The 24,950-nt window shown below is 37.2% G+C and overlaps 2 protein-coding genes across 2 annotated transcripts; one reads left to right on the forward strand and one right to left on the reverse strand.

Annotated features, from left to right (window-relative positions):
• The first annotated feature begins 796 nt into the window (after positions 1-796).
• LOC123705825 (CKLF-like MARVEL transmembrane domain-containing protein 4) lies at positions 797-6,431 on the forward strand. The gene is made up of 5 exons (XM_045654859.1): positions 797-988; positions 1,067-1,108; positions 2,588-2,735; positions 3,565-3,831; positions 4,122-6,431. Exons 3-5 carry the CDS (start codon positions 2,601-2,603, stop codon positions 4,266-4,268), a joined length of 549 nt encoding a protein of 182 aa, XP_045510815.1. The 5' UTR covers positions 797-988; positions 1,067-1,108; positions 2,588-2,600; the 3' UTR covers positions 4,269-6,431.
• A 1,389-nt stretch (positions 6,432-7,820) lies between these two features.
• LOC123705815 (conserved oligomeric Golgi complex subunit 4) lies at positions 7,821-24,624 on the reverse strand. Its single transcript, XM_045654845.1, has 14 exons — positions 24,439-24,624; positions 24,159-24,356; positions 23,830-23,932; positions 21,767-21,899; positions 21,347-21,467; positions 20,936-21,115; positions 20,444-20,596; positions 19,936-20,060; positions 19,703-19,816; positions 18,643-18,847; positions 17,748-18,000; positions 16,951-17,114; positions 10,051-10,250; positions 7,821-7,959 (listed from the first exon to the last, which is right to left on the reverse strand). The coding sequence occupies exons 1-14, from the start codon at positions 24,523-24,525 to the stop codon at positions 7,917-7,919; spliced, it is 2,079 nt and encodes a 692-aa protein (XP_045510801.1). The 5' UTR covers positions 24,526-24,624; the 3' UTR covers positions 7,821-7,916.
• Positions 24,625-24,950: the final 326 nt, after the last annotated feature.

Here is a 24,950-nt window from a genome sequence, read left to right on the forward strand (position 1 = left end):
TTACTGTATGTATCTGTATATTGTGCCTATAGCTATACGTCATAATTTCATCGCAGGGGCTTAGTTTCCTAACTGTATGCTTAGACTGTTAGACTGTATGTACGTAGTATATAATATTATCTGTCAACTGTGATAATACTATTTTTATCGTAGCCTGCTCGTTGATTTCACTTTTAGGTTTTAAACACTTTTTCACCGAAATACAATTCGTAAGATGGTGCAAGGTCAAACCCAGTATCATGGTCACCTGAACTACTATTTCTCAGGCACTCAGGCATTTCTTTTTGGGAGACTTCTCGCTCTCGATCATTTTTGGTTAACTTCCGCTGAGGAAAAAAACAACCTTAACAACTACTTTAGGAAGACTTTATCACATTATAGTATACTAGCTTTCCACCCACGGCTTCGTCCACGCAGTCATAGAAAAACCCGCATAGTTCCCGTTCCCGTGGGATTTCCGGGATAAAATTTATCCTATGTCCCGGGGTAAAAAGTAGCCTATGTCCTTTATCGGGTATCAAAATATCTCTAAACCAAATTTCATGCAAATTGGTTAAGTTAAGGCGTGATTGAGTAACAGACAGACAGACAGAGTTACTTTTGCATTTATAATAGGAAAATACTACATCATTTTATTACAAAACATTTTTATGAAGAGATTTTTTGTATGTACATATTATTTAAATAAATTCGCAACAGCAACAGCCATGAATACCTATCTAATTTGGCAACAGCAAACGACCCAATAAAGTCACTGTCAAAGTGACAAATGACAATAAGTCATAAAGCACTTGACACTTCAGTCTTCAATTCAATTTCAATCATCAATTAACAATGTGGGTGTGAAAATAATACCTATTAGAAATTTTATAGCAAAATTCAAATTTAAATATATCAATATAACCAATAGTTATTCTAAATACACGTGTGAATTGTGTTATTTTGTGCCTACTAAAAATATTTAATACCCTAAGGAAGTCATTAACTTGTTAGTATTAGACGATTTATAATTTTTGCATAATTTCTATATTTACGATCGTGTATTGCTCAACAATCTCTATTTTAGGTGGTGACGGCCGTGCGTGTTTATATCATTAGCAGCGACAAGGTATGTTGAAACTAAAAAAGCAACTTTTGATAGTGTTTTTGTTAATAAGCATACTATTTTACGCAAAGATAAATGCCATCGTCGAAATACAGGAAATCCTCTGAACAACCGAAAATTATAATAAACAGGTTTAGGTTAATTTAACCGCTCATATGCTTTGTGCAACCACAGTTGCAAAAATGAAATACGCTAAATTGCTTCCGAAAAAAATAAAGGTAGCCTACTTTGCTAGTGCTCTGGAACGTGCGCCGCGCGTTCGACCCACCGCTATTAAAACTTAATTTATGAGTTCCGCGAGAGGAGTACTTCAAATATATTGATTGTAATCGATTGCTATTGAAATAATACTATACAAATCTGTGTTATTTTAACATTATATGATTACCATATACCTTTAAAAGTTATAAAATCGTCTAAAGTCTACTAACTTTTAAAGTCGTCTTAATTACATATTTATTACAACGGTCACTAAAATATTACTTTATAACAATAAAACACATGTTAGAGAATAATTTGGTAGGTAAACACGAGTAGAAATCAATAAAATAAAACAATTACGGCATATTTTAACACTTCCTTCTAAGACACGTAAGATACAAACTAAGATATTCTCAAAATTCTGTTTGAAAGGTTGCTAGTATTGGGTAGAAATAGATGAATCAATTAGTTGTCTTTGGTTTAAATACGTAAAAATTAGACTCTGAGAGTATGAAATAAGGTTTATAATCAATTGAAATAAGAAAGTCGCTTTGCAACCACAGTTGCACGAAACAAGATTTGCGATCGTGTTATTGCAACTGTGGATGCACGGAACAAAGCAAGGGGTCATTTTTTTTTTCTGAAGCATATGAGCGGTTAATGGTTCAACCAAGTTATATATTTTTCATTTAAAATTATAATTTTTCTGATAATTTAATTAAACAATACTATCAGTAATCACTGCTGATAACATGTGGGCGTAACATTCGATAGTTCTGTTGAAATGCGATAAGCGATATGTACTGTTTTATTTTTAATACCTGTCTGCCAAATTGTAGAAAACCCACAATAATAAATACTTTTAAGTACCTATATTAGGTTCGGCAGATATCAACATTTTATTGATCCTCACTTTCTAACAATAATTGTTTAAAGTACCTATATATTTCTAAATATAATTGTGGTGATTAATTTTATTCAAGGTATGACTTTCATTAGCATGACTAATAAGTTGGTTTAAATATCAAACAATCAATTTTATTGATCTGTTCGATAACTTTTAATACGAATTGTAGTAATTTTGAATATGTTTTTAAATATACATTATTTATTATTAGATAGTATGGTCATGGACAATATTGTGTCCATGTACTCAAATTTGGAGTTTTAACAGAAAAATAGAAAATGTGTAAAAGCATGCACCTGTTAATAATTTTATGAACATGATAATGACGATTCTAAAACCATAATATTTTAATTGAAGTTTTAAAATCATTACAGATAATAAATCAAGATGGCAGAAGCAGGGTTCCCCGGGCAGCACTCAACTACGACCACTGTCACATCCAGCACTATGGTCAACACTAAAATACGATTTGACCAAGTGTATATAAGAACAGTGCCGGGAATTTTGAAGATTGTTCAAATAGTAAGTTATGACATATTACTCCAGTAACCTAAGTTGCTTTTTATAAAATGTAGTGTCTGTCTTATCATAATTTGTTCAGTAATTTTGTAGATGGACTGAAAAAAGACAGATGGACAATTTTGTTAATTAAAATTTTAAATATAATATATTGTTTGTCTTCAATAATGATTTGGTTATGAGTCATGACAGATAACCAAAATATATTTTTATAACTGTATCATTAACATTCAGATTTAAGTGACTCAATAATTATTCATTTATATGCTTGAGTGCAAGTCATTGTGAAGATAAAAAATTTTCAATCTTTATTCATCATATATTTTTGTGATATAAACTGTATGATATAGAAAAACTCAGTAAGAGGCATCAAGTTAAATAAAACTTAATTTGGCTTCTTGACAATTACAATTTAATGACATTCACAATTAAAAATTTCCTCTTGTTTTGTAATATAAGTATTTTACATTTATAAACAGTTTCTGTAAAAATGAGTATGGACATAATATGTTATGAAAATCACTGAACAGATTTTCATAGTACCTACTTGGCACTTATGAAGATTATATACCAGAATATCTCATGTGTTATAGATTTTTTTTTAAAGAATGGGCTAACAAGCTTGTGGAGCTTCTGATTGTAAGCGAGTCCACTACCTTTATTCATTTACAGAGGCTTCATCGCCCATATTCATCTTTAGAGGCAAATTCTTGCTTTTGCCCGCAGTTTCTGCAGAGCCATAGTTTCTATAAAAATATTTGTTATTTATGAAATTGTGTGTGACATACAAATAATATTTGTATAATTTTAATATTCGTTATTTTTCTTCCAGGTGGCCAGTCTGATCGGCTTCATTTGTATCCAATTCTCGCGGCTGAACAACGCGGGTAGGGGCGCGTACTACAGCTGGATATCCATGATAGCGTTCTGGTTCACGGGCATCCTGCTCGGCTTCTACCTGTTCCACATTGTGGAGAAGTTCTACAAGATCCCGTGGCTGCGGATCGAGTTCATATTCACGGCTGTGTGGACGCTGCTTTACATGATTGCGGCTATACTGGCGGTTACCGTGGGGGATAACCCGCATTCCGCTGCTGCGGTGAGTAGCTATGGTTTTTTTATTGTTTATTCATGTGGTTAAATGACAAAAGGTTAATGTATAAAGATGTCTCATTGTTGATAATGGAAAATTGGTCTTATATTGATGATGGTTAGATTCAAATGAGGAGCTTCTGGAATGCCTGTAGTCATTTAATATCATCAAAGAACTATCTTAATACCATGATACTGCAAAGAAACTAGTGTAAGAAATTGTATTAATTAAATCTTATATCTATGTCTACAATATATTTTTTTAACTGTTGTAATCAAAATAAATTTTCTTTCCAGTTCTTCGGTTTCGCAGCAATGCTAGCGTACGCGATCGACGCGTTCCTTAAGTTCCGTCTCGTCCGAGCGGGCGGACTCGCGCAGGGCACTCGTGTGGTTTCCAAACAGACCACTGCTGTTACCAGCCCACCCAGGGTTGGATACTAATTCAGGGACATAATATATTATGGGAAGCTGGATACTAACTACCTAAACAGTACTTGATGTATTAATGGAATAGCCTAAATACCTTTTCGTTATGGGAAATTGTTTTTTAAGCCTTGTAGTCATGGTAGAAATTTGTTTAGCAACAAAATTGTATCAACATGATTCGGAGTTGCCGCCAATATTTTACTGGCAACACTGTTTTGTAAAGTTAATAATGGCTCGTTAATAAATTCTCACCTGAGGTGGGGCAATACTTTAAAGTTTCTAGTAACATTCTCGCCTAAATAACTAATTTAATTTTGTTTTTGTTTGTTTTTTTTTAATTAATGTTTATCAACTGTTGCTCAACAAATGTTTACCATGAACACAAGGTCTTATAGGTAACTAACTAAAAATTTAGCTGTTAACATCACACTGAATAATGTATTGGTTAAAATATGACTCAAACACGACGGACTAGAGTCTATAGTAGTGTAGATGTAATAATTGGTCCTTTGAGTCGGTTAGTGTACGCACTATAGGGTAAAACGGGTTTCGCACTCTTGGGCTATTGTGATTCATATTGAATATTGTTTTTAATAATACTTTAATAATTTTATACGATTTTCAAATCCGTTTTGATTGTTTTTTGTGGGAGATTTTTTTAATACTAATCCACCAAATGCAATTTTATATAAGAAGCTTTCTGTGTTAGACGTTAAGGTCCACAATGCAAGAGATTCGTTAATTTTTCTAGTCTTTACATTCTTATATGTGAAAATGTAAAGTTGACATTATTATGTAAGTAAAATAATATATATTTGTATATCTTTATTAACTCTAACCCAGCAATAAGTAAATGTACTTAATTAATTTTATAATCAAGTTTTACAGTTTATACTTGTAATTGTAGAATAAGCACCCTGAATATGAAGTAAATCATGGTTTATACTTTTTTATCGTATGGAAATGCATAAATAATATTATTTTGATATTTAATAGTCAAAGTGCCTTATCTAATGCCTACAGTCGGGTTTAAAAATGACACAAATATTTTAAAGAAACAGGGTCAAAAGCTCAAAATTTGAATCTAAAAGACCATGACTTGTTTTATATTATACACATATTTTGTATTATTTTACGAATTAACTAATAATATCCACATAATATGAATTATATAAATTAAGTTTATGTTTAAAATATGGAAAATATAAAATTTATAAATATTTCGACATTGATAACTGACTACAAGATGAACGTATAAACCTTATTTTTACGTCAAAAGTAAAAAAAAAAAATTTGAATCGGATCTGAGGAGTAAAATGTTTTATATAGACTCTTTTTTGAATGGATTGTAATTTTATCGTTTTTATACGAATTTAATTAATATTGATACTAACTATTTGTACCTGTTTATTTTATTATTATAAATGGCTTTGATATTATATAATACAATTTATATTGACGAATAAACGTAAAAAAAAATCATTATCATAATATATTGTTGTTTCTCACTTATCAGCCAAAATGCATTGTTATTATTTGCCTTACAACACTGCAATAAAATTAATAATTTTATAAAGTTATTGTATTGTAGTATCGAATGCCAGTTTGTTATGAGCTATTAATTATATTAACTGTCTTAAGTTTGTTCTGTCATTTGTGGGAGATTTTTATTGTTTTTAAGATTCACTAATAGTGCCTTATTAACTAAAACATATTTTTAAAGAAACACTTTATAAAAGTCGTCATTCCATCTAAGATAAGAAGGAAACATACATATAAGACATTGAATGTCGAACAAAAAAAAATCAAATAAGTATGTATATTTTTCACAAAATTTCCACAGTGAAAGAGACAAATATTTTTTATATTAACTTGATGATTCTTAACTTGTATGTACATTGTATCACAAATTTAATCAAGTTTTAAGAAACGTATGCAAATTATGCATTAAAGGTATATTGCACAAGCTTTAGCACTCGTAAACTTCTTGTCAATTCATACGAAATTTCTAAGCCATAGTATAACTATCGACTATAATAATAATATATTATTTACAACGACTTATTAACTGACTATTTTCAGATTCAAGCATTTTAACTGATTCACATTTGCATTTTATACCTGCAGTATTTACGCTTTTGTTAATATTTTAAACTTTTAAATAAATTGTTAAGTATACTTGGTGTTTTATTGATTTCCTTACCAGCTATTCCTCCAATCTATCATATATTACCTTCATCACAATTCACCTTCATCACAATTATTTAGTACGATAAAAAGCAGCAGCAGCGAAACCATCACTGGTACATCATATTATAGCTGGCTATCACTAACAACTGTGATAACTAACTTGTACTTACTTTTTTCATAATTTCCAACATAATTGATGTATCTAATATTAGTAGAACTGAGTCTACACTGAAGTAATGGATAGGTTCCAGCCTCCAAGCATACAGATGGATAGGCAATTCCTTGGTCTTATTTATATAATTATTTATTTTCCAATGAGAGGAATGTGCAAGTTTCATCAAAATTGATTTAGATTTTTAAAAAGTATAGATCAAATTGACACCTTTATAGTACAATGGTTAACGTGTGTGCTTAGAAACGAGGGGCTCTGGGTAATGGGTTCGATTCCTAGTGAAATGGTAGGTCACCATTTTTGTAAATGATTTAAATTTATAAAAACGGTGACCTACGTCCTACCTCATACACGCAGTTTTGTTGCATCTAAAGAAGTATGCATTCTTTCTAAATGACTTATGTAGTATCTAATACTGACGTAGTAATTTATGATAATGCCACATAATACTTCGTTTTAAAATGCATTTTTGCATTAAGGTGCGTTGCAGTATAAAAACATCTTAAAATATAGCTAAAAAAAACAACTAAAACAATGGCTTTCGATAAGAATACTACTACAAAGTTTGAATTAAATCTGCGTATGTAACCAACAATCATACAATATGATTCAGGTGACAGGTGAGGCTTATATCTAAAAGCGTCTTAAAAACGATTAGCAGCTTTTGTGTTATAGATTAATCACTCAATGACATCTTTTAAAATAATAATTAATTGCTAACTCAAGTAAACAGAGTAGATAGATCGTTGAGTGAAGTTGATTTAACTTGGCTCATTGAATTTATAAACACAGATTTCATGGTTTTGCTATGATTTCATTATTTTATCCTAACGATCCTTACAATAAAAGTATGAATAATTTTAACAGATTAAAGTAGGTTCGATTGCCGAGTTAGGCATGGAATATAGTTTTCCTACGTTTAAAAAAATGTGATTTTTCTTTTTAGTGTATGGAAGAAAAGCGAGCTGACTAAAGTAATAAAACCACAGAACTTTGCAACTTACTTAATGTTTTTTTAAGATGAATACTTGTGTAGTACTTAGTTATTGCGGTATTTATTAATTACGGTGTGGTTTCCTTACATGAGTATTTAACAGCAAAATTTTAGAGTAAAAGTAAAAAAAAAAATTGAAAATATGCTTTCAAATGTAATTTTTAATTTATTTAAAAATATAGGTATTTGAAACGTAAATAAAACACACATACAACGTTAAATATATTTATTTATAAAGTTAAGAATATAAATTATAATTATATAATGGAATAAGGATATTATACTGCATCTTGTAAGAAATGGCAGGTTACCATTTTATACGTTTTATGTCTTCCAGCTTGAAGTCCAATCTGAAATTAATTTGATAAGAAAATAATTCAATAAAAAACAAATACAAGTAAAATGTGTCAGTCAGTGGTTCGCGAGCATGCGCGCGCACACGTCTGTTTACGTGTGTGTGTATGTCTGTGTGTGTTGAACGCATTTGTGTTTGTTTATTTGCGAATATATTGTGTAAGATGTGAATTACGGCTCTGTCTTAGTACTAAAATACTGAATACGCCGTTCGCACGGGAATACAATGTGGGCGCTTAGTTAGCATGCAAGTTTACATCATTATCTATAAACCATTGTATATTGATTCCTTAACTCCGGTCTGCATCGAGCAGACATGGGTGTCAAGTTTCATTTTAATTATTAAATAATGTAGTCTTAAGTAAATCTATTTTTTTGGGGTCTCCGGCTGTGGGGTTCGTAATTTGTTTGTGCACATCAGCACATGTCTTTTTTTTGTGTGGTGTCTTTCAATGTTAGCCAGAAGTCAGACGGGAGTGTACATGTACGCAACGGTGCTTGTATGTGTGCGTGTTACTTGTATGTTTGCCTGTGTGTGAGTACGTACCGGCGCGCCAGCAGGTCGGCGGCGAGCGCGGTGGGCGGGCGCGCGCTGTGCGGCAGCGCGGCGGCGTGCTGCGGCGCGTCCAGCGCGAGCAGCGCCGCGGCGTGCGTCAGCCGCGCGGCCTTCTGTATGTGAGTACGTACCGGCGCGCCAGCAGGTCGGCGGCGAGCGCGGTGGGCGGGCGCGCGCTGTGCGGCAGCGCGGCGGCGTGCTGCGGCGCGTCCAGCGCGAGCAGCGCCGCGGCGTGCGTCAGCCGCGCGGCCTTCTGTATGTGAGTACGTACCGGCGCGCCAGCAGGTCGGCGGCGAGCGCGGTGGGCGGGCGCGCGCTGTGCGGCAGCGCGGCGGCGTGCTGCGGCGCGTCCAGCGCGAGCAGCGCCGCGGCGTGCGTCAGCCGCGCGGCCTTCTGTATGTGAGTACGTACCGGCGCGCCAGCAGGTCGGCGGCGAGCGCGGTGGGCGGGCGCGCGCTGTGCGGCAGCGCGGCGGCGTGCTGCGGCGCGTCCAGCGCGAGCAGCGCCGCGGCGTGCGTCAGCCGCGCGGCCTTCTGTATGTGAGTACGTACCGGCGCGCCAGCAGGTCGGCGGCGAGCGCGGTGGGCGGGCGCGCGCTGTGCGGCAGCGCGGCGGCGTGCTGCGGCGCGTCCAGCGCGAGCAGCGCCGCGGCGTGCGTCAGCCGCGCGGCCTTCTGTATGTGAGTACGTACCGGCGCGCCAGCAGGTCGGCGGCGAGCGCGGTGGGCGGGCGCGCGCTGTGCGGCAGCGCGGCGGCGTGCTGCGGCGCGTCCAGCGCGAGCAGCGCCGCGGCGTGCGTCAGCCGCGCGGCCTTCTGTATGTGAGTACGTACCGGCGCGCCAGCAGGTCGGCGGCGAGCGCGGTGGGCGGGCGCGCGCTGTGCGGCAGCGCGGCGGCGTGCTGCGGCGCGTCCAGCGCGAGCAGCGCCGCGGCGTGCGTCAGCCGCGCGGCCTTCTGTATGTGAGTACGTACCGGCGCGCCAGCAGGTCGGCGGCGAGCGCGGTGGGCGGGCGCGCGCTGTGCGGCAGCGCGGCGGCGTGCTGCGGCGCGTCCAGCGCGAGCAGCGCCGCGGCGTGCGTCAGCCGCGCGGCCTTCTGTATGTGAGTACGTACCGGCGCGCCAGCAGGTCGGCGGCGAGCGCGGTGGGCGGGCGCGCGCTGTGCGGCAGCGCGGCGGCGTGCTGCGGCGCGTCCAGCGCGAGCAGCGCCGCGGCGTGCGTCAGCCGCGCGGCCTTCTGTATGTGAGTACGTACCGGCGCGCCAGCAGGTCGGCGGCGAGCGCGGTGGGCGGGCGCGCGCTGTGCGGCAGCGCGGCGGCGTGCTGCGGCGCGTCCAGCGCGAGCAGCGCCGCGGCGTGCGTCAGCCGCGCGGCCTTCTGTATGTGAGTACGTACCGGCGCGCCAGCAGGTCGGCGGCGAGCGCGGTGGGCGGGCGCGCGCTGTGCGGCAGCGCGGCGGCGTGCTGCGGCGCGTCCAGCGCGAGCAGCGCCGCGGCGTGCGTCAGCCGCGCGGCCTTCTGTATGTGAGTACGTACCGGCGCGCCAGCAGGTCGGCGGCGAGCGCGGTGGGCGGGCGCGCGCTGTGCGGCAGCGCGGCGGCGTGCTGCGGCGCGTCCAGCGCGAGCAGCGCCGCGGCGTGCGTCAGCCGCGCGGCCTTCTCCCGCGCTGCCCCCGCTTCGGCCCCGGCCCACGCAGCAAGACGCCGCGCGCGACGCTCCACGCATATACCGCCTTCCTGTTAGCGAATGTACATTTTCTTTATTGCCGCGTGGTAGAAGGAACATGAATATTAAATGTGATGTGTAAGGAAAATAACCTATCTACATATTATAACCTAACCTAACCTAACCTAGTATATGCAACAGAAAACGTAATTACGGTCATAAAAATAAGAAAATCTCATCATGATACTATGCTACGAGCTACGCCATACAGCACGATACACGCGCGTCACAACACAATACACATGCGTCACAACACCTATTACACGATATACACGATACACACGTCACATAGCATGTACCCTACAGAAAAATAAATAATACTTAGTTTAAAAAAACTTAAAAACACGCTTTTTATAGAAAACCGAACTAAAAAATAGAAAATAAATTTAAATGAATTTAAATTAAGAAAATAGTGTTAACAATTTCAATGAATATAAATTAATAATACTTAAAAAAAATATTTTATTTAAAAAAAAGCGTGGGGTGCATGGTGTCAATGGTTATAGATATTTTATTGACAGTTATGAGTAGAGTGATTCGATAATATCTTAAGAAGCACCCCACGCTTTTTTTAAAATAAAATATTTTTTTTTACTCACACTATTATTTTATTATTTAATTATTTATTGCACACACAAAAGAAATAGAGACACATAAAGTACAGATAAGATTAAAATAATGTGTACAAACGGTGGCCTTATCGCTAGATAGCGATCTCTTCCAGGCCACCGTAAGTAATAATATGTAACGAGAGACATTAAAAGGAGGTGGGTGAGCAAAAAATAAGGCGTTAGGGAAAAAGAAAGAATAATTATAAATATTCAATGTATATAATATATATCACATACAACATATATATAGTAGAAGTATATAGGTAACCAGAGAAAATATAATTATAAATATTTAATAAATATAACATATAGAACAAATACATATATAGTAGTAGGTATATGACAAAAAAGAAAATAAGATAACAGTAAGGAAAAAGAGGAAGAAGCTAAGCAAGAGAAAGATAGTGTGACTTAAGAAGGTGTTTAAAACTCCTTAAGGATTGCGCTTGACGTACTTCTAGTGGAAGTTCATTCCAGAGTTTGGCAGCACGAACAGCAAAGGAATGACCATAAAATTTGGTGTTCGTGACAGGGACACGCAAAAGTAAAGTTTTGGAAGGACGAGGGAAAGGAGAGGTAAAGAAATCAAATTTATCTTTGAGATAGTGAGGAGCTTTAGGATCAAACAGGACGGAGAAAAGAAGATGAAGAATGTGGGAGTTACGTCGGAGGCGGATGGGAAGCCAGTTGAGTTTTTTGCGATAGTCTGACACGTGGTCAAACTTACGCAAGCCAAAGATAAAGCGAATGCAAAAATTCTGAAGGCGTTCAAGTCGACTCAACTGGACTTCGGAAAGATCAAGGTAGGAGGAATCAGCATAATCAAGGTGGGAAAGGAGAAGGGAATGAGCTAGCATTATTTTTGTTGGGATAGGCAGAAAGTTGCGCAGGCGCCGAAGTGAGCCAGCGGAAGCAAACATCCTCCTACTAACCTCCTTCAGATGAACATCCCACGACAGGGTCTGATCCATTAAAATACCCAAGTTTTTAACGTGGGTACTGTAACCGATCTGTATGCCGTCCAACAAAACATCCGGAAGAGTTGCCCAATCAATCCTAGACACGTATGACGCACTCCCAATGATAATTGTCTGTGTTTTAGATGGATTTAGTAAAAGTCCAAAATTCCTGCTCCAGTTTACGATGGTAGACAAATCATTGTTGACCTTACTGATTGCATCGGGCAAGTCTTCCAGAGTCGCTTGGGTGTAGATCTGGACATCGTCGGCATACATGTGGTAGAGAGAAGTTAAAGAGTGAGTTAAAGTATTAATAAAAATTGCAAAGAGAAGTGGGGACAAGACGCAACCTTGAGGCACGCCGGCATTGATATTGCGCCAAGACGATGAAATGTCATCGAGTGCAATTCGCTGCCGGCGCCCGTATAAATAACTACGAAACCAATTACACGCTGATGGCGATAGGTTAAGTGAACGTAGCAAACCCAGCAGTAACTCGAAGTCAACAGAGCCAAAAGCATTGCTGAAGTCAAGTAGCGTAAGTACAGTGAGTTGTTTGTTGTCCATGCCAAGTCTAATGTCATCGGTGATTTTGGTGAGAGCAGTAGTCGTCCCATGACCAGGACGGAAACCGGATTGGAAAGGATTGAATAAATTATGTCTGTTAAGGAAAATACTGAATTGTTGATGCACTAATTTTTCAAGAACTTTTGACAGGAACGGTAAAATAGAAATTGGTCGGAAATCACTGTGGGATGAGGGTTTGGACTTTTTAGGGAGAGGAATAACCTGAGCACTTTTCCAAGCAGAGGGAAAAGTACCCGAGGAGATGGAAGAGTTTAAAATATGAGTTACGATAGGAATGATGAGGTCAAGGATAGGGATGATCATGTTACGACTAATGCCGTCACTACCGACTGCATTAGACGATACTGACATTATGCTCTTCTTAACATCACCATCAGCGAATTGGCTCAGATGGAACGGGGGGAAATCAGGAATTGGTAAAGAAGAAATATATTGGAGAGAGTTTGATTTTGTATTATTATCTAAAATAGGAGAAGAAACGGTGAAATGCTGATTTAGAAGATCTATATTTATGTTATCAGGAAGAGGGTTACTAGGTTTATTACCAATTCCTATGGATTTTAAGAATTTCCAGATTTTACTGGAGTCGCCGTTCTCGACAGATGAGTGAATATGGCGTCGTTGTGCATCTCTACAACATGTATTGCAACGATTCCGAATCTTGACATACTTTTCCCTGTTCAAGTCACTGTTATTCGACTTAAGTTTAGCTTTAGCCTTAGCTTTTAAATTTAACAGTGACTTGAGGTCATCCGTGAGCCAGGGAGCAGGTAAATGTTTAAGTTTGACTGGTCTGAGGGGTGCGTGTTGGTCGTATAGCTGAGTCAGAAGTGAAGTAAACAAATCAACTTTCGAGTCAATTGTATCGGCAGAGAATATAACAGACCAGTCAATCTTACCGGCATCACGGTGAAGACTTTCGATGTCTATCCCAGCAAAATTGCGTCGCATCACGAGTTTGGGTTTAGGTTTGGGAGATCGCAGATTGTAACAGAGGAAAATAAGGTCGTGATGAGAGAATGCACTAGCATCATACTGACCATATTTTAGGACGAGGTTAGGAGAGGAGACAAAGATTAAGTCGAGGAGAGAAGGAGAACAGTTTGGAATGGAGTGAGTAGGTTTTAAGGAAAGAGGATGTAGGTTGTTAGATTCAGTAATAGAAAGGAGGGTCTTGGCTCGGGAATCGTTTTTAAGGAGGCAGGTGTTAAAATCCCCCATAAGGATGGAATGCTCATAGATAGGAATAAATTTTTCGAGGATGGTTTCGAAGGAGTGGAAGTAATTAATGGAGAGGGAAGGACTATAAAACACACCCAAGAGGAGTTTTTTATGGGATAAGGAAACTTCAACAATGAGATGTTCAGCAGCGTCAGGGGGAGGGGGTTGCGACGATACGCTTACAATATTAAATGGAAGGTGGGACCGTAGATAAATTGCGACGCCTCCCCCACCTCTCCCCGTGCGGTCATTCCGTATCAAGTGAAAACCAGGAAGTGAGTAGGCGGAAGAAGGAAGGCAGGGTTTGAGCCAAGACTCGGAAATAAGGATAGCGTGGGCATTAATAGAGTCGAAGGAGGAGAGGAAATCAGGATAGTGTGCAGGCAAACTTTGGGCATTTATATGGATAACATTGAAACTTTTTAAGCTGGGAGGGAGACAAGAGGATAGGAAATTATTTAACGGGATAAAGGAAGAACTGCGAAAACTATCGTCACTACTATCATCTTCGGAAGATAGAGACATATAGTTAAGATCACTAGATGAGTCGTCGTTAACCATTAATTACAAAAGTATACAGTTTATACACCTTACTTACAAACACCGAAAAGATTTAAGAGTAAAATATAATATTATTAGAATGTATTAAATAGATACGTGCTATATATGAATAATAGACAATAAAATAAATATTAAATAATATATGTATATTATAATATATATGTATATACACAACACAAATTAAAGAATATAAGCAAACAAACGCTTATTTTTTCTACACCCCCAGCAAATACAATATAAAACAGGTTATTGCAAAATTACATGAAACGAAACGAAAACATACTATCATATCATAAATGACATTTGACATTTGCTGTTGACATATCAGACAATAATTGACATTTGACACTGACAGAATGTCATCGAATGTACAAAAACAATATTTGAAAAACGACACAAAAATTAACAATGATTTAAAATACACAAAAGAGGGTAAAAAAGAGTAATCGGACATACGGTAGGAGATTGTAAAGAAAAAGGATACATAAGACACAACAATAAAGGTGAAATTCGTTTGAGAAGGACATACTCGATGACACAATATTATTAATTTATATTCATTGAAATTTTTAACACTATTTTCTTAATTTAAATTAATTTAAATTTATTTTCTATTTTTTAGTCCGGTTTTCTATAAAAAGCGTATTTTTTAGTTTTTTTAAACTATTATTTATTTTCTTCTTTTTAGTTTGGATTATTTATAATAGCTTGTTTTTTTTAATTTTAAACTATTGCACGATTCATGATGCGAAGCATCAGAGAGTGCTTTACGATAGAAAAATTTTTTTCGCCTTATTTTGCTAACTATTTTTAGTATTATAGCCTTAATATAATTATATACTTATAATTATATAAATTAACAAAAATCATATTTTGCAAATTGAAAAATGGAATAATTTTATCAAATTAGTGTATTTAGATCAAGAGCCCATGACGGCCAGACTTTCCTTTCTTTAGGAAAGTTGAAAATTTCTCTGTATATGTCTCCGATACAGATAAGAACGACTAGCGATTATCAAGTCTGAGTTGTGGTTACTTTGGCAGGAAACAGGTAGTAAAGGTGTATAAAATTGTACCTAACTTTCATTATACTTTAAAAGCTAAATTTTATATATTATGTTACTATGGGACGTATAAAAAGATGTTACGGGGACTTATGTTGATGGAATTTCACGTATCTCGATGACACAATAACAAAGTCATCGAGATACGTGGAATTCCATCGACATAAGTCCCGTAAAAGATAAGTAATAACTTTATTACTTATATTATACTATTATTTTTTAGGCATTAATTATAGTAAACTAATGTTTTAGTGGGTTATTACATATTTGATACACTTTTAGGTAGTAACGTTAATTTGATGATATGTTAGTTATTTTTTAAATGTGTCTGGTAAGATGTAAGAACCATGAAAACTGTCCGGCTCTTGAAGTAACATCTTTTTATACGTCTCCAAGTAACATATATAAAATTTAGCTTTTAAACTATAATGAAAGTTAGGTACAGTTTTATACACCTTTACTACGTGTTTCCTGTCAAAGTAACCACAACCCAGACTTGATAATCGCTAGTCGTTCTTATCCGTATCGGAGACATATACAGAGAAACTTTCAACTTTCCTAAAGAAAGGAAAGTCTGGCCGTCGTGGGCTCTTAGATTAATTGTCATCGGTCCTCAATAAATCTACAAAGTTTGAACGAAATCTGGCCGTTTAAAGTGGGTCAAAATCACGCCCAAAGAAGTCGGTTACAAACAAACATACAAACATAAAAATGGAAAAATTTTATCAAATTAGTGTATTGTCATCGGTCCTCAATAAATCTACAAAGTTTGAACAAAATCTGGCCGTTTAAAGTGGGTCAAAATCGCGCCCAAAGAAGTCGATTACAAACAAACATACAAACATAAAAATGGAAAAATTTTATCAAATTAGTGTATTGTCATTTGTCATCGGTCCTCAATAAATCTACAAAGTTTGAACGAAATCTGGCCGTTTAAAGTGGGTCAAAATCGCGCCCAAAGAAGTCGGTTACAAACAAACATACAAACATAAAAATGGAAAAATTTTATCAAATTAGTGTATTGTCATTTGTCATCGGTCCTCAATAAATCTACAAAGTTTGAACGAAATCTGGCCGTTTAAAGTGGGTCAAAATCGCGCCCAAAGAAGTCGGTTACAAACAAACATACAAACATAAAAATGGAAAAATTTTATCAAATTAGTGTATTGTCATTTGTCATCGGTCCTCAATAAATCTACAAAGTTTGAACGAAATCTGGCCGTTTAAAGTGGGTCAAAATCGCGCCCAAAGAAGTCGGTTACAAACAAACATACAAACATAAAAATGGAAAAATTTTATCAAATTAGTGTATTGTCATTTGTCATCGGTCCTCAATAAATCTACAAAGTTTGAACGAAATCTGGCCGTTTAAAGTGGGTCAAAATCGCGCCCAAAGAAGTCGGTTACAAACAAACATACAAACATACAGGTGAAGCTAATAAAAAGCGTGTAATAAAAAGAAAATAAATCATCGATGCTTTTGTGAATATTCACACTCGCGAATGCGTTTACCTGTAGTATCTCGTTGTATTTGCGTGATTTTTTTGGTCAGGTGTAGCAAAACATCGAGCCCTATGTTCGAAATGTGATTTGACAAAATTTAGACTTAATTTTCCGTTAGAAGTGAACGCTAGTAAGCACCCTAATTTACGCATCACAACACGTATCACACATCACACAACACGTACTCACATCCCCCCCACTCACCTGATCATAAGTATTAGTCAAGATCTTCTTATGCGCCCGCGCAATCAAGTCGCCGAGCAGATCAGCGAGCAGCGCGTCGGCCTGCGCGCCGAGCCGTGCTCGCGCGCCGCTCGCCAGCGTGTCCAGCGCACTCGCCACCGCGCCTGCTTGCTCCTCCACCTCCTCTGTACAACGAGAAGAGATAATATATATTTCAAGCAAGTAAAAAAGACAATAGAAGGATTCCACAAGTATACAAGAAAAAGTGTGGATCGAGAACACTAATTTTAAATTTACTCGATCAATGACGGTCGAACCAACAACAATGGGAAGAGAAAATAATAAGAAGTTAAAACTAGAATGTCATTGAAATATTACTTTCAGTTGATACAAACAAGTGATAACTGCGTTAAAAACAACCGACTTCAAAGTTGCACTTGCAAAATTTACAAATACCTACAGACAAAAATGCTCATAAAATAAAAACTACTGGGCCTATCCGAATAAAATTTTTATGGGACCAATTCGACACCATCCCACATCGAACAAAAAAAGAATCACGTAAATCGGTTCAGAAACCTCGGAGAAATCGGTGTACATACATGAAAAAAAAAATCATACCGGCCGAATTGATAACCTCCTCCTTTTTTTTTGAAGTCGGTTAAAAAGTGGTTTTATATGAATATTATATAAAGTTAATAAAAGTTCAAAAACTAGTTCAGTTTGCTAAATTTTAACAAAGCTCTTAAAATCACAAAGAAATTTACAGAACTACTAGTTCCAAGTCCATCTAAAACACATTGCAGCAAGCCTCTCACCTATATCCAAGTCAGGCGCCACCACATAATCAGCCCAAGCAGCTACTGCGGGCTGCAATGCTGCACGTAACGCAGCCAGCCCCATGTGCGACACGCTGCGGAAAGCTGCTGCAGCATCAGCAAACCCGGCGGCACAGGATCGTACTTTATCCCTCTCGCTGTCCGTGCGGCACAGCGCGTCCGCCCACTCGCACGCTTCGGTGGCGATGCGTTCCGACCACTCCGCGCCCTGCTCCGCTTCTGTCATGTGCGCCTGTTGAAATAAATGAGAAAATATTTCTTAAGTTTTGCTTTAAGATCCTTACAATAACGAACACAACAAAAAAAGAATTATCGAAATCAGTCCATTCGTTCACGCATGATGCCCTGACCAAGAAAAACAGAAATTCATTTTTACATATCGAATTGTACGCAAAAATGCACGATGCATAATTTTAAGACAAAATATTTTTATTTTTAGAACAAACAAGACACCTAAGTTTGTTTTATTTGGATTTTTTAACTTTAATAATTTTAACAACTTAACAAAGAGATAATTAAAGAAAAAAAGAAGCTATTTCAACTGGGACATCTCCACCAAGCATATATAAGAACGTTACTTAATTACAAATAAAGAGTGTGTGTACTTATGTACACGCGTTAGAAGTTATACTTCTATACAACTTGAACATAATTATCAATTTTCATACCACCTTGAACTAACTTCATGCTGTTAAATGTAAAATTAATAGGTGTTTGTGTGCGCGCGCATCGTAAAAATTCACTCTCATCATTTTTCTCCATCGCACCAAAAGAAGTATAACTTCAAAAACGAAGCTTAATACGATATTTTCAACTAAGACCATACACACGTAAACATAGACTCACATCTACACAAACAGAAGTATTCACTCACAAAGTAGAGATTAGCCTGCGCGTCCGCATCCCGACAGGGCGGTGCGGGCGGGTGTGGGGGCGCGCGGGGCGGCGGCAGCGGCAGCGCGTCGGGCGGCGGCGCGCCCAGCCTGCGGCGCAGCGCCCCCGCCGCGCGGGCCAGCTGCGCGCCCGCCTCGTTCACCACGCAGCACACGCCCTCCACGCTGCCCGTCGACACGCCCCGTCTGCGTGCGGGTCATGTTATTGTACGTGTATTACGTATTCACCGCCTCCTCAGTACAGTGGTTGACGCGTGAGCGTAACACCAAGGGGTCCTGGGTTCGATTCCCGGTGGATACGAAGAAAAAAAAAATGTCTCGGTCTGGTAGGACACAGAAAGCTGATCACCTACTTGTCCCTAAAGAAAATCGATCAGTGAAACAGATGTATAATGCATCTGCCCCTTACCCCACTAGGGGACATGGGACTTCACTTTATGACGTATTTACGTGACGTAGTGTGTTGCGTGACGTATGGTATGTGTCGTGTGTTGTTGTGAGTTGTGTAAATGTTGGTTTAAATAAATAAAAGAGCCTATTCTCCAGTCACAACATAGTAAGAACAAAAATTACGTGTGTGTCGATGACTTAATTGTTTAAATTTAAGTATGGTTTAATAACAATAAAAAAACGATATTTGTATGTTTTTGTGTGTTTTGTTTCATGTGTATTAATGTGGTGTCACAATCTTAATTTATCATACATGAAAACGCAAAGAAAACGTTTTCGTCTCACACATAGTGATTTGATGATACCATAACGTGAAGTCTTAATTTAAGACTTGTAAAATAATTTAAAATAATCTTTCAATCACTATTACTATGCATGTAATTATTTTAATAAAATTATTTTTATACATTTTGTAGGTTTAAACGATATAAATCCATTTTTATCAAACTCGAAGGACCAAAAATTAGTACGCAAAGATTTTTTTTTAATTATATCTCACTGATTATTACTTTACTCAAATCCAGTATTTGTTAGTTTCCAAATAAATCATTAAATAAACCAAATACATATTGCAATATACAGTACACTGACCTTATAACTTTCCTAGCAATAAAGAACACATCATCTACCAAACTAGACGTTGTCATACCGGGTTGAGGAGTTGACAATTTCAACGCTTTGTTGACGCTTTCTTCTAAATAGAACCTGAAAGAATACATAAAATCAATGTCATTAAGTATGACAAAGAAAAAGTTTCAAGCGAACGCGGCTTAAAGCTACTTATAAGATTAGCTCTAATGCATAACATTTACACTTAAATTTACCTTTCAAGTGACAAGTACTGTCCCAAGATGTCCTGCGCAGTTCTGGTCATGTCGCTTTCCGAGATTATCTTCTCAATCTCCTCTGCGCAAGCGCTCTTCGTCTTCTCGTCCATGTTTGTGTTTAACTGTTTTACACACACAAAATAATGTTATATTATTGATATTGTTTATCAGAGACGTATTTTTTTATATAAATTTTCTATATTTGAAAATAACTTTTCAAGCTTGGCTTTTAGTAAAAGTTACAAGTATCAAAAAATTGTATTGTCCGTCTCTAAGTTCTCATTATTGATTTTATGAATGATGACTTTGTACACTGCAATAGTTTGTATTGCAAAGTGTATTGTACAAACTGTATACCGAACTGTATACCAAAATGTACACTTCGAAGGTTTTTTTTTATTTAAATTACTTTACAAAACAAACGGATGTATGTTAACCAATTTTTGAATAAATTAATAAAGAAATAGTGTACTGCATAGTGTACATAATATGCGTCACAACTCACCTCCAATCTACGTCTCAGGAACACAAAATACAAATGCAGTCTCGAATGCGCAAGCGCAAGTTCGTGCAGCGCGGGCTCTGCGTCACGTGCGGTGGCCGCGTCACTGCGCCGGGCCACAAGGGAGCGGCACACTGTGCGCGCTCCGGAGCTTATCTGTGTGTAGTTATGTGGGTATGAGGGTAAGATTTTAACACGATTATGAGCATATTATTTTTTAGAGAGAATAGTTTACTCGTTTTGACTGGCGGAAGGAAAAATTCATTCGTACAGAATTATAATTCAAAGCCTAAAAAAATATTAATACATCATCAACATAAATTTAATTGTTGAAAAGGCGCTTAAATATGAAAAAAAAATGTTTATTTTTTTATATATTTGGCTGTGGTTGACATAGCGTTTTTTATACATTTTTTTTGGAAACATGGAATATATTTCTTTAACTAAGAAAAAAATCGGCATATAGAACACGTAACAAATGTCAGTATGCAGTACCGGCGGCTGCAGCGTGGCCAGCGCCCGCGGCAGCGTGTGCGGCGCGGGCGCAGCGAGCGCGCGCACACGCTCCACCGCCCCCGCGCCCGCCTCCAGCACACGGGTCAGCGCGTCCGCGTGCGCAGCTTCCGCCCCGCCCCCGCTCGATACCACGCAAGCACGCCGAATTGTAGTCTCCAACTGATACATACAATTATAGATTTTAAAAAATCCCAATAGGGTCAAAATATAACCATTTTTTGGTAATATAATAGTTCTACTAAATCGGAGCCTAAGTCATGTATACATGGCAATAACAAATCATGACTACATTACTTATGAATGAAGAGAAACACACTAAAAAAATAACAAAAATATTTTTAAAATCAATTTTCATGCCCTCTTAAATTGCTGATAATTTTAGATACACACCTGTGAAGCTACATACTTGGACAACAAATCGACACCCTGCTCTGCACAACCAATCTGTGGGAACAGTTTGAACAGTCTCTCTACAGCTGCATCATCCTCTTTTTTCGATGCTTCTTCAAACCTGAAATAATAAAAATACTTATTTGCATATTAAAATATGTATAACATTATATGTATAATAAAATAAAAATTGTTGTATAAAAAAGTGTTTTATTTTTTTTATATAAGCATTTCGTCAAGACTCTCAAACAAGAATCATTCATTGAAATTACCACCTTATTTCGTATCAAAACTCTGCCTGATACAAGCATAGGTAGAGTTTTGCTCGGGACGCTTTTTGAGTATAGTTGTTTATTGCATGATAATGATAGTCTTGGACATGTAACAGACAGACAACAGAGAGAATAAAAAAAACAATACTTCTTAATAAGATGCTCTCGCAGTGTATTCGCAGCTGCCGTGATGTCGTGTCGCGGGTCAGTATCGCCGCGTGCGCGTGCCGCCGCGACTGATGCCGGCTCCATACTGAGGAAACGGGATATGTGGCCTGCCGCTGCATATTATGTAAAATAAATTCAATTGTTTTTAAATTATATATAGAAATGAAATGATACTAATACAAAGAAATAAAATTTCACACAGATATGTGGTGGTCATAATCATTCAATATACTGTGTTTTTGATACTTTATAACAGAATCTAAATGCATGATAATTTTGATATATTTCACAATTATTAATGTACAGTGGTGGACGTTTAATTAGAAACAGTAACACAATGAAGTAGTCATCAAGTTTATTTAACATATTAGAGATAAAACACTATTTCGTATGTAATAGAACACCCGTTTATCTAGTTTTATAATAAATTGCATAATTTTAATCAAACGTTAGCTTAAATTAATAAAATTAAACAACTTTAAGTGCAGTCTGATTTCCGAGTATTTTCAGTCTGGACAACAAATTAGAAACAGCATGGTTCGAGTGTTCTAAAGTCAAAACCTATTAAAATGTCGTTAATATTTTTTTCTTCTACAAATATTTGCACCATTTTTTAAACATTCTATCTAAAAGTTTCTGAAAATTAATTAACTTTGCAGCAAAAATGGATAAAAGTGAGATTTGTGACCCATCAACAAGGAAAATAATTTTAAGTTTACATTTTGACAAAAACTGGAGTTACACGAAAATTGCAATTCATTTAGAGTGTTCGAGAAAAAGATATTCAATGCTATAGTTTATTTCAAAGAGCATGGGTACTTCTGATTAAGTGCCTAGAAAAGCTCGACCATGAAAAACTACTGCTCGCGAGGATAGGCAAATTATTCTTCTTGCAAAAATGGATCCATTTAAGGGTTCCAATTCTATCTATTAGGAAATATGTTTTTGCAAACGTGTGACAATCTCATACAATCTAAGCCACGACGTTGTAAAGCCGTTGTTGTCTATAAAGATTATAACAATCTAAAAACAACCCCATACTATAATGTTTCCTCCGCCATGCTTAACTGTTTATTTATTAACTAAGGTATGGTTAACTGGACGACGCGCGTATCCTTTGCCATCAGAATTGATTAAATTAATTTGTTTCGTCCCAAAATAAAACTTTTTCACTGGCGGACTGTCCACAAGCAATATTTCTTAGTAAATGCAAATCGTCGTTCCCTGTACTGCCTAATAAGAAGCTGTAAAAGTACAGCTTCTTAAAGCTGTAAAAGCCTGGCGTCTCTCACAAACAATTTTACTTCGACTTACCACATGCAAATCGATCTCATCGACACATGGCGTGGTTCATCTTCGGAAAAAACTAATTTTATAATAGAATTTGAGCTTTTAAATGGATCCATTTTTGCCAAAAGAATCATATGCCTATCCTCGTGAGCAGTGATTTTTTCATGGTCGAGCTTTTCTAGACACTTGATCAGAAGTACCATGCTTTTTGAAATAGACTATAACATTGAATATCTTTTTATCGAACACTCTAAATAATTTGCAATTTTCCTGTAACTCCAGCTTTTGTCAAAATGTAAACTTAAGAGTATTTTTCTTGTTGATGGGTCACAAATCTTACATTTACCCATTTTTATTGTAAAGTTAATTAATTTTCAGAAACTTTTAAATAGAATGTTTAAAAAACGGTGCAAATATTTGTATAAGAAAAAAATATTGGCGGCATTGCAACAGGTTTTGTCTTTGGAACACTCGAACCATGCTGTTTCTAATTTGTTGTCCAGACTGAAAATACTCGGAAATTAGACTTCACTTAAAGTTGTTTCATTTTTTTAATTTAAGCTGACGTTTGATTAAAATTAAGCAATTTCTTATAAAGCTAGATAAACAGGTGTTCTATTACATATGAAATAATGCTTAATCTCTGATACGTTATTATACACAAATGTCAAATGAATTTGATGACTACTTCATTGTGTTACGTGTTTCTAATTATACGTCCACCACTGTATGTCATAAAAAAAATATACAAACCAGTTTCATAATCATGTGCTTTTATTGCGGCGTCTACACCAGCACTGCACACTTTTAGATCTATCAAATCATGAACTCTTTGTTGACATTCAGCTACTCGGGACTGTGGAACAATAATGATTGCATTACAATTTTATTATCTAAAGCATACATTAAAATGTGCTAATAATACATGTGTGTGATAATTGATTTTTTTAATTTGTAAAGACCAGAACCTACGTCTATTGTCTTGCCGATTTATTAAACCAAATGCTCTATTTAATTATCTACTTAAAATTAATGCCTATCATCGATCGAGTTTACTCAAATACAGAAAATCTACCACTTACTCTAGCAAGATCAAGTTGCCGGACTTTAGCGCTAACATCTCTTGCCAATGCTGCAGTTTTGTTCACCATATCGGCGGCTACTTGAGCATCGCTCTTCACTTCGCCCAGTTTCGTGTAAGCTTGGCTTGCTGACCGCAATCTTCCTTCCAGTACGCATGCTTTTGATAACGCATTTGATAGAGCCTCATTTACCTCTGACTAAAATTAGAATAAAAGGTTAAAACAAACTGTGTATCAGAATTTAAAACTCGAAAGTTACGAACCGTTTAGTTTTGATTACCTCTTCTTTTTCGATATCATTGAGAGCTTTTTGAAGCCCTTCTTCTGTGGAAACGTCATACTTCTCCAACAACAACGCTATAGACATATTCCCTGATATTAATATGGGTTTATTTTGTATTTTTCTTAAAACTAAATGGAATTGCTTTCGTGTATATTTCTAATTTGTTTATAACTGGCTCTCTGTCATCAGTCATTAACTGACAGATAACAGCTGTTATTTGTCAATTACTTTTTTTTAAGGAAATACCACAGAGTACATAATATATATTGGTTATATTTTGAACGTTTTCGAATGATAAAAGTAAATTATGACGAGAACAGGATATTTTATGGTTTTGCTAAAATTAAAACATGGTCATAATCTATAAATTAATATTCGTTATCCAAATTATTTAATTATTGCGACACAATGAAACTTTCGCAATCCTCCTTTCAGTTTTTATAAATATCGTAATAATCTGTGTTGCAATATGGACACTTGACGTTGACCTTCTAGGTACGTTCCGAAAG

Source organism: Colias croceus, chromosome 3, assembly GCF_905220415.1.
Source record: "Colias croceus chromosome 3, ilColCroc2.1".
NCBI lineage: Eukaryota > Metazoa > Arthropoda > Insecta > Lepidoptera > Pieridae > Colias > Colias croceus.